We start from the raw sequence: 14,651 nt of genomic DNA, 5'->3' as shown, positions 1-14,651 counted from the left end.
TCACAAATGACAAATTTCCTTTTTAAGGCTAAATAGTATTCCATGTGTGTAGGTGTATGACATTTTATTTAGTTACTCATCCATTGACTGGCTTTTCTGAACACTGCTGCAATGGACACGGAAGTGCATGTCTCTTCCAATATCATTATTTAAAACACTTTATGTATGTAGCTAGAAGTGGTATTGTTGTGTCATGTATGTGTTTTGGTTTGAATCTGGAATATCTCCCAAAGGCTCATGTGTTGAAGGCTCCGTCCCCGGTGCAGCAATGCTCGGAGGTGGATCATGAGAATCCTGACCTCGACAATGGATTAACTCATGGAGGGATGGACTCATGGGAAGCAGTGGACACTGTAGGGGGTGGGGCCTAGCTGGGGGGAGTGGGTCCTGGGGAGCATGTCCTCTTTCTCTTCTTCCCAGCAGCTATGAGGGAGCAGCATTCCTCCCATCTTTAAATCAGGTTATTTTCTTATACTGAGTTGAGTTCCTCATGTTTACTTTGGGTGCTAACCAGTTACAAGATGTCTGGCTTGCAAATATTTTCTCCCAATCCATAGTTTGTAGCTTTGCTCTGATCATTGTTTCCTTTGCTGTGCATAAGCTTTTTGGTTTGACATAATACCATTTGTCCATTTTTGGTTTTGCTAGTTTTCTTCGTGTACTTTCCACAAATTCTTTTCATTTATTTCTACTTTATATTTTTTATCATCAACTGAAACTTTTCTTCTTAATAGTTTTTCTTTCTCCATATTTTCTGATCGTCGATAGTAGTATATTTATTTTTTTGTGGTGCTAGGGATTGAACCCAGGTCTTGCATATGCCAGGAAAGCCCTCTACCACCAAGGTACATCCCAAGCCCTTTCCCTAATTTTTTATTTTGAGGCAAGGACTTGCTGAGTCACCCAGACTGGCCTTAAACTTGCACTCCTCCTGCCTCAGCCTCCCAAGTAGCTGGGGTTACAGGGGTGATCACTCTTCATTTTTCAAATGGCTTCCCAGTTGATGTTCTTCTGTTTCTCCAGGTAGACAGGGAGGTCATTCATTAATCAAGTTTTCTTGGGTCCCTAGAAGCACACCTAGCATGGCTGGGAATACAGCAGTGATTGACAGCTCTCCACTCAGAGTGCAGGGCATGTCCATGCCAGGAGCACGGAGAGGACTGAGGGGGACGGAGGGACTGATGTTTCACACACACTGCAAAGCCAAGGCTGAGGCAGAGGAAGGAAGCAGAGTGCGTGTCCCCCTCACAGGATGGCCGGGGACACCGGCCTGATGACGTGGAGCACTCCAGATGCCCCCAGTCCTCAGGGCAGCACTCGCTCCCATCATGCACTCGTGTCCTCTCAAGTCCAGTGCAGCTCGTGACAGCAGTCATCCTTGAGTTCTTGAGTGAACTGTCTGAAGGCTGAAATAAAATCCCAAGCTCGACTTTCTCTCTTCTAGGAACTTAAGCTATTTTCTGGCATTAGGTAGCATTGCTGTTTTAAAAAAAAAAAAAATTTGGCTAGAGCTGTAGCTCAGTTGGTAGAGTACCTGCCTCGCAAGCACAAGGCCCCAGGTTCAATCCTCAGCACTACAAAAAAACCAAAAACAACAACAGCAAACAAAGTTTGCTGACAGTCTGATCTCCTTCATGTCTAACTTGGTCCTTCCACCTGATGTCCTTGGGTTTGCTAGATTCGCCTGTCTCTCTCCCTCTCCTGCCCTTCCCCCAGGAATTTCTAGTCATCCTGGGTCAGGTTTACAGATGTCATTTGAACACATCAGTCCAATGTCTTTTCAAGAAAGTGTGCAGGACTTGTCGATTTCCATACTTGTTCTATTGCTTCTGTGTTCTCCTAGCGAGGAGTCCTGTGGCATTAGGAATTCTTTGCCGACCTTTTACATCTGTTCTCTTGACGCCTTTTTATCGTTTTCTTTGGGATTCTCCTTTTCCCTTTCTATTCGTTTCCTATTTCTATTTCTCTGTTTGTTTTCTATTTCTCTTCTTGCTTACTTTCTTGATCTAGGTTGTTTTCTTAAGATTATATTCTTTAGTTGTAGAAGGACACAATACATTCATTTTGTTTATTTTTAAGCGGTGCTGATGATTGGACCCAGGGCCTCACACGTGCTGGCAGGCACTCTGCCGCTGAGCTTCGACCCCAGCCCCTCTAGTTCGGTATCTAAAAAATGTTTTCCTTTTATTTCTAATTCTTTCTTGAGCTGTTTTCTCATCTGAGGTCTTTGATTCTGGGTGGTGTCCTGTCTCTCTCCTGTCGCACTCTCAGTTTACCTGGGCTCCTTTCACAATATCAGGTGCATGTGCATCTGCTTTGCAGGCTTCCTGCTGGCGTGCGTTGGTTCTCCATGGTGTAGTGTTCTGCTTCTTATTCTTTTTTTCTTATGATGCTTTGGTTTCAGACGAGACCACAGACCTCTTCTTTTCTACAGAAAAGTAGGTGTCTGAACTTTTAGGGCAGAGGTAGAAGGATCTTGACAGTTTTTCTAGCCTCAAGATTCTAGAAGCCCCCTTCTGCTCTCTCAACCACTTCCCAATTCCTTTCCTTTGGCTCCCTCCTTGCCCTTCTGCCCAGGCTTCTTGAAGCACCCCCTCCCCGGGCCCTGGGTTTTCCTGAAAGGAGCTTTGGTGGCGAGGTGGAGTTCCTGGGCTCAGTGGCCCTCACCCGGGCCTGTGCTTGCTCACCACCCCCAGCACACAACACTCTCTCCCCAGGCGGCTCTGCCAGGCTTGCAGAGTTCCTGCTGGGAGTTTTGGGTTCATGTTCTTGGCCTACGACACCCTCACTGCTCTTTTATATCAGTTTTTTGCCTCTTGCAACCATTTTGCATTCTGAGGTCATTCAAGTAGTGACCTCACTACTAGTGAGGCTAATGATTTGTCCCTTTCTGCTCAAATTCTGACTTTTGTGGTAACACCTTATCACAAAACAGGGTTCTAGCTACAGTTTCTGCCCCTTTGGTTTTGCACTCTCAGTGTACTTGCTTCATGTGGGGATCTAGAGAGATGGAAAAACTACCCAAGCACCTCCCTCATCTTCCCAGAATCCCCACTCTAAGGGGTTTTCATGTCACCCCTTTCCCAGTTGAGAACAACGGCCTACTGTTACCATATTTTTAATCATTGAGTTCTTTTAACTTGGTTATGCTAATTTTCTTAAATGACCTGGAATGCATATTTTATGGTGTTGGAAAGTTTGATTTAATAAAAAAAATCTAAGACTAATTCTTATATTATTATTTCCTTAAACTTTTGAATGAACTTGCTCATAAAAATTAAACTTAGTGGAGATCCAAGATGGCGGACTAGAGAGGGGCTGCATTCCTTGTCACTCCGTAACTCGCTCTGTAACTTGGGTTTCAAGCAGAGACTGTTTCTCCATGAGGTAGTCTTTGCCGCTTATCCATCCCCTGCTGTTTACTCCATTTGTCCACTGCAAGCACCTCCAGTGTGCCAGCACCTGCAGTCTGGCAGCATATTGACTACTTTTTGAGGGCAGATTCCTCACTGACTGGCACCTATCATCCTCCATTTACCTGTTTGCCTGCCTCTTGCCTGCCCATTGCCTGCCTTTCACCTACTCATCACCCACCACCGGAGGTCCACCTGCTGATCATAGCCTGCAGACTGACCACAGACTGCCAGTGGATCACCAGCTGCCTACTGTTGCCTGGAAATCTACTGTCACAGTACCTGCAGATTTGGTTACACATGGCTGCTGCCATTTTTGAGACAATAGCCAGGACCTGCAGGACCCTCAGCTGGACTGACCGAGACCCATCTCCAGAACCCTTCAGCCGACCACACCCTGCCCCCAGGACCCCTCAACCAGACCAACTGCACCCCACTTCCAGGACCCCCAGCCAACCATGCCCACAACCCAAGCTCTAGCTCCCCATTTGCCCACACATTTGGAAGCCAGAGCAGCCATCTTGGATTATCCTGGAAGCAGTTCCCATCTTTAGGTGGGGCAAATCCCATTCTGAGGTGCCTGCTGGAGACTGGAAGCTCATTGTCAGGTTCCTCTCATGCACCAGGCTACTGAAGACTGGGAGATTTGAATACTATATGACTGTTATAGTGTAGAATTTTTTTCTCCTTATTGAAAATTTTTAAGTTTTTATTTCTTACTTTTCTCGCTCTTTTCCTTTTGTTTACCTATTCCCTCAGAGTCTCTTTCTCCCTTTTTGCATGCTAACAACCAACTCCTTTTGATTACACTCTCACTCTTTCTATGATTTAGAACTTCTATATACTCTTTTCTTATCCCATTATCAGCTACATCCTATACCCCTCCTGATTCTTCTTGTCCTCCATCAGAAACAGCAGAACTTATTGCAAATCTATTTGTTATACTGTAGATAATGATTGGACTCATCCTCTCTGTTTATTATGACAATATTGTTAACATCTGCATAGAGGTTATTTGGTTTAGGGCTGTATATTGTCTGTACTGGGTGCTGCTAATATTGATTTCCCCCTTAAAGAAAAGGTTTTGGAAATCTATAGGGTCACTATAAGCCTATAGGGGGGAAACTGCAATACCCCAGATCTGCACTGCTAGAGGGGAAGATATGTGAACGACATGAAGAAACAAGGGAAGAAAATGTTCTAAGCAAACCTAGATTCTATATTAATAGAATCCAGTGACAGCATGGTTGAAGAAATGTCAGAAAAGGAGTTCAGAATATACATAATTAAAATGATTTGTGAATCGAAGGATGATATAAGAGAGCAAATGCAGGCAATGAATGATCACTCCAATAAACAGTTGAAAGAGCAACTGCAGGAAGCAAAAGATCATTTCAACAAAGAGATATAGATTCTAAAAAAAAAAAAAAAATCCTTGAAATAAAGGAAACAAAAAACCAAATAAAAAACTTAATGGAAAGCATCGTTAACGGACTAGATCACTTGGAAGACAGAACCTCAGACAATGAAGACAAAATATTTAATCTTGAAAATAAAGTTGCCCAAACAGAGAAGATGGTAAGAAATCATGAACAGAATCTCCAAGGACAATGGGACATCATGAAAAGAACAAACTTAAGAATTATTGGGATTGAGGAAGGCACAGAAATACAAACCAAAGGAATGAACAATATATGAAATAATATCAAAAAATTTCCCAAGCCCGAAGAATGAAATAGAAAATCAAATACAAGAGGCTTACAGAACATCAAATGCACAAAAATCACAACAGATCCACACCAAGGTACATTATAATGAAAATGCCCAACATACAAAACAAGATAAAATTTTGAATGCTGTGAGAGAAAAGCATCAGATTACATATAGGGGGAAACCGATACGGGCATCAGCAGATTTCTCAGTCCAGACGCTAAAAGCTTGATGGGTCTGGAACAATATATTTCAAGCTCTGAAAGAACATGGTTGCCAACCAAGAATCCTATACCCAGCAAAACTAACCTTCAGATTTGAAGATGAAATAAAATTCTTCCATGATAAACAAAAGTTAAAAGAATTTACAAATAGAAAGCCAGTGCTACAGAACATTCTCAGCAAAATATTCCATGAGGAGGAAATGAAAAAACAACAATGTCAGTCAGAAAATGAAGGAACTACCTTAAAGGAAAATCTATTCAAAGGAGAAACCAAGTCAAGTTAAAAACCAAAAATAAGCCTGAATGACTGGGAATACAAATCATATCTCAATAATAACCCTGAATGTCAATGGCCTAAACTCATCAATCAGAAGATATAGACTGGCAGAATGGATTAAAAAGAAAGACCCAACAATATGTTGCCTGCAAGAGACTCATCTCATAGAAAAAGACATCCACAGACTAAAGGTGAAATAATGGGAAAAAAAAATCTACCCTGCACATGGACTCAGTAAAAAAGCAGGGTTTCCATCCTTATATCAAATTAAGTGGACTTCAAGCCAAAGTTAGTCAGAGGTATAAACAAGGACATTTCATACTGCTTAGGGAACCATAAATCAGGAAGACATAACAATCATAAATATTTATGCCCCAAACAACGGTGCATCCATGTACATCAAACAAATCCTTCTCAATTCCAGGAATCAAATGGACCACAACACAATAATTCTGGGTGACTTCAACACACCACTGTCACCACTGGAGAGATCTTCCAAACAAAAACTAAACAAAGAAACCACAGAACTCAATAACACAATCAATAACTTAGACGTAACAGATATACATAGAATAATCCATCCATCAGACAGCGAATACACTTTCTTCTCAGCACATGGATCTAAAATAGACCATATGTTATGCCACAAAGCAGCCCTTAGTAAATGCAAAAAATAGAGATACTACCTTGTATTCTATCCTATCATAATGAAATGAAATTAGAAATCAATGACAAAATAAAAAACAAATTACTCCAACACGTGGAGACTAAATAATATGCTATTGAATGAAGCATGGATAACAGAAAACATCAGGGAGGAGATAAAAAAATTCTTAGAGGTCAATGAGAATGATGATACAACATACCAAAATCTCTGGGACACTATGAAAGTGGTACTAAGAGGAAAATTTATTGCATGGAGTGCATTCAAGAAAAGAATAAAATGTCAACAACTAAATGACCTAACATTACAGCTCAAAGCCCTAGAAAAAGAACAGAATAACAGCAAAAGTAGTAGAAGTCAGGAAATAATTAAAATCAGAGCTGAAATCAATGAAATTGAAACAAAAGAAACAATTCAAAAAGTTGACAAAACAAAAAGTTGGTTCTTTGAGAAAGTAAACAAAATAGACAAACCCTTAGCCACGCTAACAAAGAGAAGGAGAAAACTCAAATTACTAAAATTTGTGATGAAAAAGGAAATATCAGGAGACACCACTGAGATACATAACAACGAGAAGCTACTTTGAAAATCTGTATTCCAACAAAATAGAAACTACCGAAGACATTGACAAATTTTTAGAGACATATGCTCCTCCCAAACTGAACCAGGAGGACATACACAATTTAAACAGATCAATATCAAGCAATAAAATAGAAGAAGCCATTAAAAACCTACCATCTGAGAGAAACCCAGGACCAGATGGATTCTCAGCTAAGTTCTACAAGACCTTCAGAGAAGAACTCATTCCAATACTTCTCAAAATATTCCAGGAAATAGGAGGGTACACTACCAAACTCATTCTATGAAGCTAATATCACCCTCATACCCAAACAAGGCAAAGACACATCAAGGAAAGAAAAGTTTGATGAATATAGATTCAAAGATCCTTAACAAAATACTGGCAACGGTATTCAAAAACATATTAAGAAAATTGTGCACCACGATCAAGTGGGGTTCATCCCTGGAATGCAAGGATGATTTAACATCCGTAAATTATAAACATAATCCATCATGTCAATAGACTTAAGGATAAGAATCATATGGTTATTTCAATTGACGCAGAAAAAGCATTTGACAAAATACAACACCCCTTCATGCTCAAAACACTAGAAAAAATAGGGATAGTAGGTACATACCTGAACATTGTAAAGGCTATTTATGCTAAGCCCATGGCCAACATCATTCTTAATGAAGAAAAACTGAAAGCATTCCCTTTAAAAACGGGAACAAGACAGGATGCCACTTTCACCACTTCTATTCAACATAATCCTTGAAATACTAGCCAGAGCAATTAGACAGACCAAAGAAATTAAAGGAATACGAAAAGGAAAAGAAGAACTCAAGCTGTCACTATTTGCTGATGACGTGATTCTATATTTAGAGGATCCAAAAAACTCCACCAGAAAACTTCCAGACCTCATCAATGAATTCAGCAAAATAGCAGGTTATAAAATCAACACGCATAAATCTAAAGCATTTTTATTCGTAAGCGATGAAACACCTGAAAGGGAAATGAGGAAAACAACTCCATTCACAATAGCCTCAAAAAAATAAAATAAAATACCTGGGAATCAATCTAACCAAAGAGGTGAAAGATCTCTACAATGAAAACTACAGAACATTAAAGAAAGAAACTGAAGAAGACCTTAGAAGATGGAAAGATCTCCCGTCTTCTTGGATAGTAAGAGTTAATATTATCAAAATGGCCATACTTCCAAAGGCGCTATACAGATTTAATGCAATTCCTATTAAAATCCCAATGACATTTCTCATTGAAATAGAGAAAGCAATTATGAAATTCATCTGGAAGAACAAAAGACCCAGAATAGCCAAAGCAATCCTGGACAGGAAGAGTGATGCAGGAGGTACCACAATACCAGATCTTAAACTCTACTGTAGAGCAATAGTAACAAAAACGGCATTTTATCACCTCTATTCAGACCACGAGGTTCAGGTTGTCTTATTTACCTTTTACTCGAAGGACCAGCATGTAGAATTCCAGGCCCGCTGCTTTTCTTTTTCTTCTAATCTGCAATCTGTGAGCGTATCCCATTTATTTATTTATTTATTTATTTATTTATTTATTTATTTATTTATTTATTTATTTATTTATTTATTTCTGGGGATTGAATCCAGTGGCATTTAACCACTGAGCCCAATCCCAGCCCCTTTCATTTTTTATTTAGAAACAGGGTCACACTAAGTTGCTTAGGGCCTCACTGAGTTGCTGAGGCTGACTTTGAACTTGAGATCCTCCTGCCTCAGCCTCCAAAGCTGCTGGGAATACAGGTGCAGCCACCGTGCCCCGCCTGTGAGTACATCTTGCCATGGCCTTCTTCCTGCTCTCCTGATGTTTTGCTATTTCTCCTTTCTACTTTTTGGGGCTGAGTGTTTAGGCTACTGTTTTCTTAGTAAACTTAATACGATAAGTTTTTTTTCTGGTTGTAGTCTTGGTCATGTCCTATAGGTAATGTCTAAGTTATCTGAATTTCCTAAGTGTTCTTAGAAAGGCAATTTGATATTCTTTATAAATTATTTACAAGAATAGTGGTCTTCATTTTTGGTAGATTTTTGTTCTTTGATTTTGCTTTAAATTTTCAAGTAATTAGATGATATTTTACATTTAAAATCAACATACCTGGTCCTTTACTAAGAGTGTCATCTTCTTCATCAATGTGTGGCAATCCATTATCCTCTTTCTCTTTGACATCTGTCTTTAAGGCTGCTTCCATATGTATTCCAGGCCCTGAGTTTGCATCAAACGTCACATTTGGGGCTACGATTTAATAAATTTTATGTTTATGGAATTACTTTATGGTTCAGGAATCACTTGATATATCCTTTTGCCAAAATAAATGTCATTTTTCTTTTTCTTTCTTTCTTTCTTTCTTTAAACTTTTTTGTACCAGGGATTGAACCCAGGGGTGCTTAACCACTGAGTCACATACCAAGCCCATTTAAAAAATTTTTTTTATCTTGAAATGGAATCTTACTAAGTTGCTTAGGGCCTCACTAAGTTGCTGAAGCTGGCTTTGAACTTGTGATCCTCCTGCCTTAGTCTCCTGGGCCTCTGGTATTGTAGGCAGGCACCAGCACACCCAGCTAAATAGCACTTTTCAAATTATTCATCTTGAAATTAAGGCCTTCCAGACTAGCTTTGTCAATCATTCTCTTATGTCCTTAGATGTGTTGAACACATAAGGAAGATTAGAGAACCCAAACACAACCCTGTGGGCCTTCACGAGGTGATGGGACCACATAGGCAGGGTGGAGTAAGAAGAAGAACCGTGCAAGGGACTTTCTGGTGCCACCGTTCAGCCCCAGAGAGACTACAGTTAAACTATTTAGCTATCTGGGACAAAGTATTTGATAACTTCCGTCTGTGACTTGCTCAAAGTCTGAAGTGCATTAGGACAAGAGAGCTATGTGCCTCAGTGAATTCTTTCTTCTAGAGAGCTATGGTTATTCTAAAAAAAAAAAAAAAAAAAAAAAAAAAAAAAAAAAATCCCAGGGCTTATCCCACTTCCTCCCCTTCATATCTAGGCTAAAAAAAGACAAATCTTTCCAAATTACTGTGATTTCCCCATCCTTTTAAGCAATGCTGATTTTCTAATTACTAAGCAGATTTTAAAATCAGAGAATTGTATCATTATATGCAGCCCAGGACTCTAAGGTCAGAATGGAACTGAATATGAAGGAAAATTTTTATGTTCATCATCATAAATACCTCCGAGCTGAAGGACAGTAAGTCATAGCCACTTGCATGCAAAAACCAGATGAAATGAGACTTTGAGAAAAGATGCCACATGGGCTAAGGGAATGGCCCTGGCAGCAGACAGAGCAGTAGCCATGGGCACAGTGGCTAGCACACAGTAGGTGCTCAACCATTGTTAAAGGAAGAACCAGAGACATCCAGGGCAAAATCACGGCATAGCTACAAGATGAATCACCAGCTAATGACTTCACTGGTGAAATATGGTGACTGGGGTTCCCTTTGTAATTGTTGCTGCTATAGGAACTGTGCATCTTGAGGATGGCTTTGGGGACAGTCCTAAGTAAGTCTGGTTCTCTGCTAGGATGCTGACCACCACAGCCTTGCAGATTAGGCCCAGAGGAGAGGAAAACACAGAGAGTGAGGGTTGTGGAAGTCAAGGGGAAGAGGGTTCCTGAGAAAGCAGTTCACATGAGGGCAGGGTTACTGGGTGACAGCTCAGAGTCACCAGGGAGGAAGGGGAACAGCTGGGTATGGTGAGAGCAAGCGGGTGTGGGTAAGCCAAGCAGGCAGATGAACCCAGCCTTTCCTCAGCAAGGGAGCAGAGAAAGTGAGAGGCACTAGAAGGAAGGAGGCCAACAATGTCCTTTTACACACGAGAGCGAGAGCGTGTGCCTGCGCTCAAGAGCATGACCAGCAAGGGAGGGAGGAAGGGCCGGAGAAGAGACAGTCCCTCAAAATGGATGCCCCAGGAGGAGGCAGCCCAGGCCCAGGACAGAGCCTTGAACTCACCCCCAGTAGCTGACCATGGGAAGCTAGGCCAGAGCAGCTGAGGGCAGTGAGATGGTGGCAGGAAGTCCCCAGCGAATGTGCAGAGGTAGTGGCTCTGGGGGTGCCTGACGTGGACAGTGGGTGGTTGAAATCAGATGGCACGAGGAACAGCCTGGAGGTGAGGAAGTGCCGCCAGCCAGGGGAGGTGGGAGAACCAGAAAGGATGCCAGTGGAGGAGGCTGACCCTAGAATAGGCCTCAAAAAATGGGGAGAATGAGGCTCTTGAGTAAAAATAGCTGACTGGGGACATAGTCCAGGCAGGGTCGGGGAGGGACATCAGCTGTTTAGTCCTGGTCCTGGTCCTGCCTGGAGAGGGACCTCCCACAGCCGGCAAAGGAGAACCGGGAGCATTTGTACCAGCCTCCTCAGGTAAGAGAGAAACTTGGGAAGTTGAGCAGACTGGAAATAATTTATGAACAACAGCTCACAAGTATTAAAGTTCTCCAATTAAAATACTCACCATTCTGAGAAAGGAAGGCCAGGTTTTTTCCTGAAGGCTTAAAATTCATTTTGGAACTTTTGTCATCACTCAGAGACTTCTTGATCTTGGACATTTACATTTAAAAAAAAAACATAAAATGAAATATTACTTCTGCATCATCATGGACTAAAACTAGTTTTCTACATTTTAAGTGATTAGCAAAATTACTAACGAGGCCATTCTCAGCTAAATTTGACTATTTTTAACTTGTGTAAAATATGACATTTATATGATTGAGGAAATGCACCTACTGAAAGGCTCCCCCCAAAACCCAAAGCAAAGATGTCAAGGCCTCCCCTGGGTCTGCTGGCAAAGCATTTATAATATATGATCAACTGTACTTAAATTCATACATTCATGGCCTTAATGACCATGTGTTAGCACCCACAATTCTATCTCCAGCTAGAATGTACCCTGGAACTGCAGACTGGTCCCAGTCTGGCCACTTGTGGTCACCACTCAGAAATCTAATCAGGTGCCCAAAACAGGTCCAGGATCAACCTCTTAATTTTGCCCCCACCCTGGCCTTCCACATCAGAGTGAATAGCAACTCTATTCTTCCAGTTGGTCAGGCCAAAAATCTTAAATTAATCTTTGCCTTCTCTTTCCCTCTCAGATCCCCACACCCACCACAACACCATGGTCCTGAGCCCTTCTCCCCACCTCAGCCTAAGCCGGCCTCACCTTGGACTGGGACAGTTCCACGAGCTTCCCATCTTTTGTCAACAGGGAAGCCAGGAACCTATGGATGGCTCTGCTCAGGTGGTTTCCCATCCCCTCTCGCTCAGAACCAGCCAGGTGCCCTTGGAATCACTTAGACCTCCTAAGTGTACAGAGGCTTGTAGTGACAGGTGCAGATTCTGGACTCAGACTACGTGGGTACAGACCCCAGCCGCACTGCTCACTGGTTAGTGATCATGGGCAATAACGTGAGCTTCCAGCGCCACAGTCGCCTCCTGGAGACAACAGGACCTAAAGGTCATGTGAGGCATTAAATGAGCTGACACCTGGGAAGTACGTGGCATCTGGCAAAGCTGTGTGCTGCTGCCACTTGCTTGCCAGAATCTCCCTTTCCTCCTCAGCTTGTAAAGTGCATGTGACACGGGCATTCTGCCCACTGCTGACCCACAGCACATGGAAAGGCACTCTTCCCGTAACAGGCACTCGACGGGCTGACACCGCAGCTGTGTAAATGTGACACAGTGCGCTGTAAACACAAACCTCTGATTTCCTTATCCTCATATCAGGCAAGAATCCTAATTTGCTTGAAGATGACTTGGTGTTGCCAAAGTTAACGACATCAGACTCGTGGCTCGTGACTACACTTGGACTCCTGTTGTGGACGCTCTAAGCAAGGACAAGCACACGGAGGGTTTCCAGCTTCCAGAGATGCACGCAGGTACATGCACGTATACGCACATTCACATGTTTCTCTAACAAGGTACAACTGGCTTTCCTCCCCACACCCCCAAGGCGACCATTACTTTGCACCTCACACAATTTTATATAAATGACACCACACAGTATCCAGCCGTTTTGCCTGTATTTTCACCCAGCGTAATTATTCTGAGATTCATCTGTGCTGTTATTTTCTTGCTGAGTCATGTCCCACTGGCATGGATATATGTAATTAGTTTGGTGGGTGATCTGAAAATTTTTGACCATTGGACTTGTTTTATGGCTACCCTAATGGGTGTGAGGCATTATCTTTCTGTGGTTTTGATTAGGATTCCCCTAATGATTAGCAATTTGATCATTGTTTCATGTGTTTATTGGCTATTTGTAGACCTTTTTTTTTTTTTTTTTTCTTTCCTTTTTAATACCAGGGATTGAATCTAGGGGAACTTAGCCACTAAGCCACATCCCCAGCCTTTTTTTTATTTTTTATTTTGAGACAGGGACTTGCTAAGTTGCTGAGGCTGGCTTTGAACTTGCAATCCTCTGCCTTAGACTCTTGGGCCACTGGGATTACAGGTGTGCACCACTGCAGCTTGCTATTTGTATACTTTCTTTGGAAAAATGCATATTGAAGTCCTTTGCCCATTTTTTAACTGGGTGGGTATTGTTGCTGTTGTTGTTTTTGCTATTGAGTTTTAGAAGTTTTTGAACATTTTCTATGTGTTATAACCTCTTACAGGATATATGGCTTTGTAAATATTGTCTTCCATACCCACAGGCTGATAATGTCGGATGCACATAAGTTTTTTATGTACACAGTTCATGGTTTTTGTTTTTTAAGCAATCTAATAGTAGTGTCCTTTGATACACCATCTTGTCCTTTCATTTCATTCAGCATTTATGATTTCCTGCAGAGTAGGCCTCATCAGAACTTACCCACCTCACCTTTTGCTTATCTGTGAATGTCTTAATTTCACTTTTAAAGTGAGTGATATACAATTTTTGGTTAATAGGTTTTATTTTAATGTTTTGAATATGTCAGCCCACTGTCTTCTGGCCTCCAAAGTTTTGATAAGAAATCTGACAACATTACTTTTGATCCCTTGTAGGTGACAAGCCACTTCTCCCTTGTTGCTTTCACGATTCTTTCAGCGATTTGATTATAATGTGTCTTAGTGTGGGCCTCTGGGTTCATCCTACCTGGGGTTTGTGGAGCTTCTTGAATATTCATATTCATGTCTTTCATTAAGTTTGGGAAGTTTTCAGCTACTATTTCTTCAAATACTCTCTGCTCCTTTCATTTTCTCTTCTCCTTCTGGGATTTATGTATATGTCGGTCCACTTGATGGTGTCCCACAGGTCCCTTAGGCTGTGTTTGCTTTTCTTCATCTTTTTTCTTTTTTCTCTCTGTTCCTCAGTTGTCTTGTTCTCAAGTTCACTGTCTCTTTCTTCAGTGTGTGCAATCAAATCTGCCTTTGAGTTCTACTAGTGAATTTTTCCCTTTCACTTCTTATACTTTCGGTTATAGGATTTTGTTTCTTCTTAGGTTTTCTATATGTTTGTTGATATTACTACTTGTATATACATCATTTTCTTAACTTTCTCTACATCTTCCTTTAGTTCTTTAAGTGTCTTTAAGACAGCTGTTTTAATGTCTCTGTCTTGTAAGACTGTCACCTCATCTTTCTCAGGGACAGTTTCTGTTGGTTTACTTTTTCATTTGAATGGGACACTTCCCTGTTTCTTCATATGCCTTGTGATTATTTTGTTGAAAACTGAATATTTGAACCCAATAATGTGGTAACTGGATATATTTTGTTTCGTATTGTTTTTTGCTGTCCCTGTGCAGAGAACTAGCCTGCGGCATAAACATCAGGTCAT

At 41.3% G+C, this 14,651-nt stretch overlaps 1 protein-coding gene across 11 annotated transcripts in view; it reads right to left on the bottom strand.

Moving 5' to 3' along the window:
- RSPH10B (radial spoke head 10 homolog B) overlaps positions 1 to 14,651 on the bottom strand; it is a 74,936-nt gene that overhangs the window by 13,991 nt on the left and 46,294 nt on the right. For all 11 annotated transcript variants that reach the window (XR_013760724.1, XR_013760725.1, XM_079121217.1 and 8 more), the window contains 3 exons: positions 12,594 to 12,719; positions 11,352 to 11,436; positions 8,987 to 9,124 (listed from right to left, as the gene is read on the bottom strand). Coding sequence is in view for 9 of the 11 variants with exons in the window: in XM_079121217.1 (XP_078977343.1) it covers positions 8,987 to 9,124; positions 11,352 to 11,436; positions 12,594 to 12,719 (349 nt within the window). In the remaining 2 variants the exon portion in view is untranslated. The remainder of the gene's footprint in view (positions 1 to 8,986; positions 9,125 to 11,351; positions 11,437 to 12,593; positions 12,720 to 14,651) is intronic.

Source organism: Sciurus vulgaris (genome assembly GCF_902686455.1).
Source record: "Sciurus vulgaris genome assembly, chromosome: 18".
NCBI classification, from domain to species: domain Eukaryota; kingdom Metazoa; phylum Chordata; class Mammalia; order Rodentia; family Sciuridae; genus Sciurus; species Sciurus vulgaris.
The sequence above is the reverse complement of the archived record's forward strand: the minus strand, read 5'-3'. Positions and strand labels throughout refer to the sequence as shown.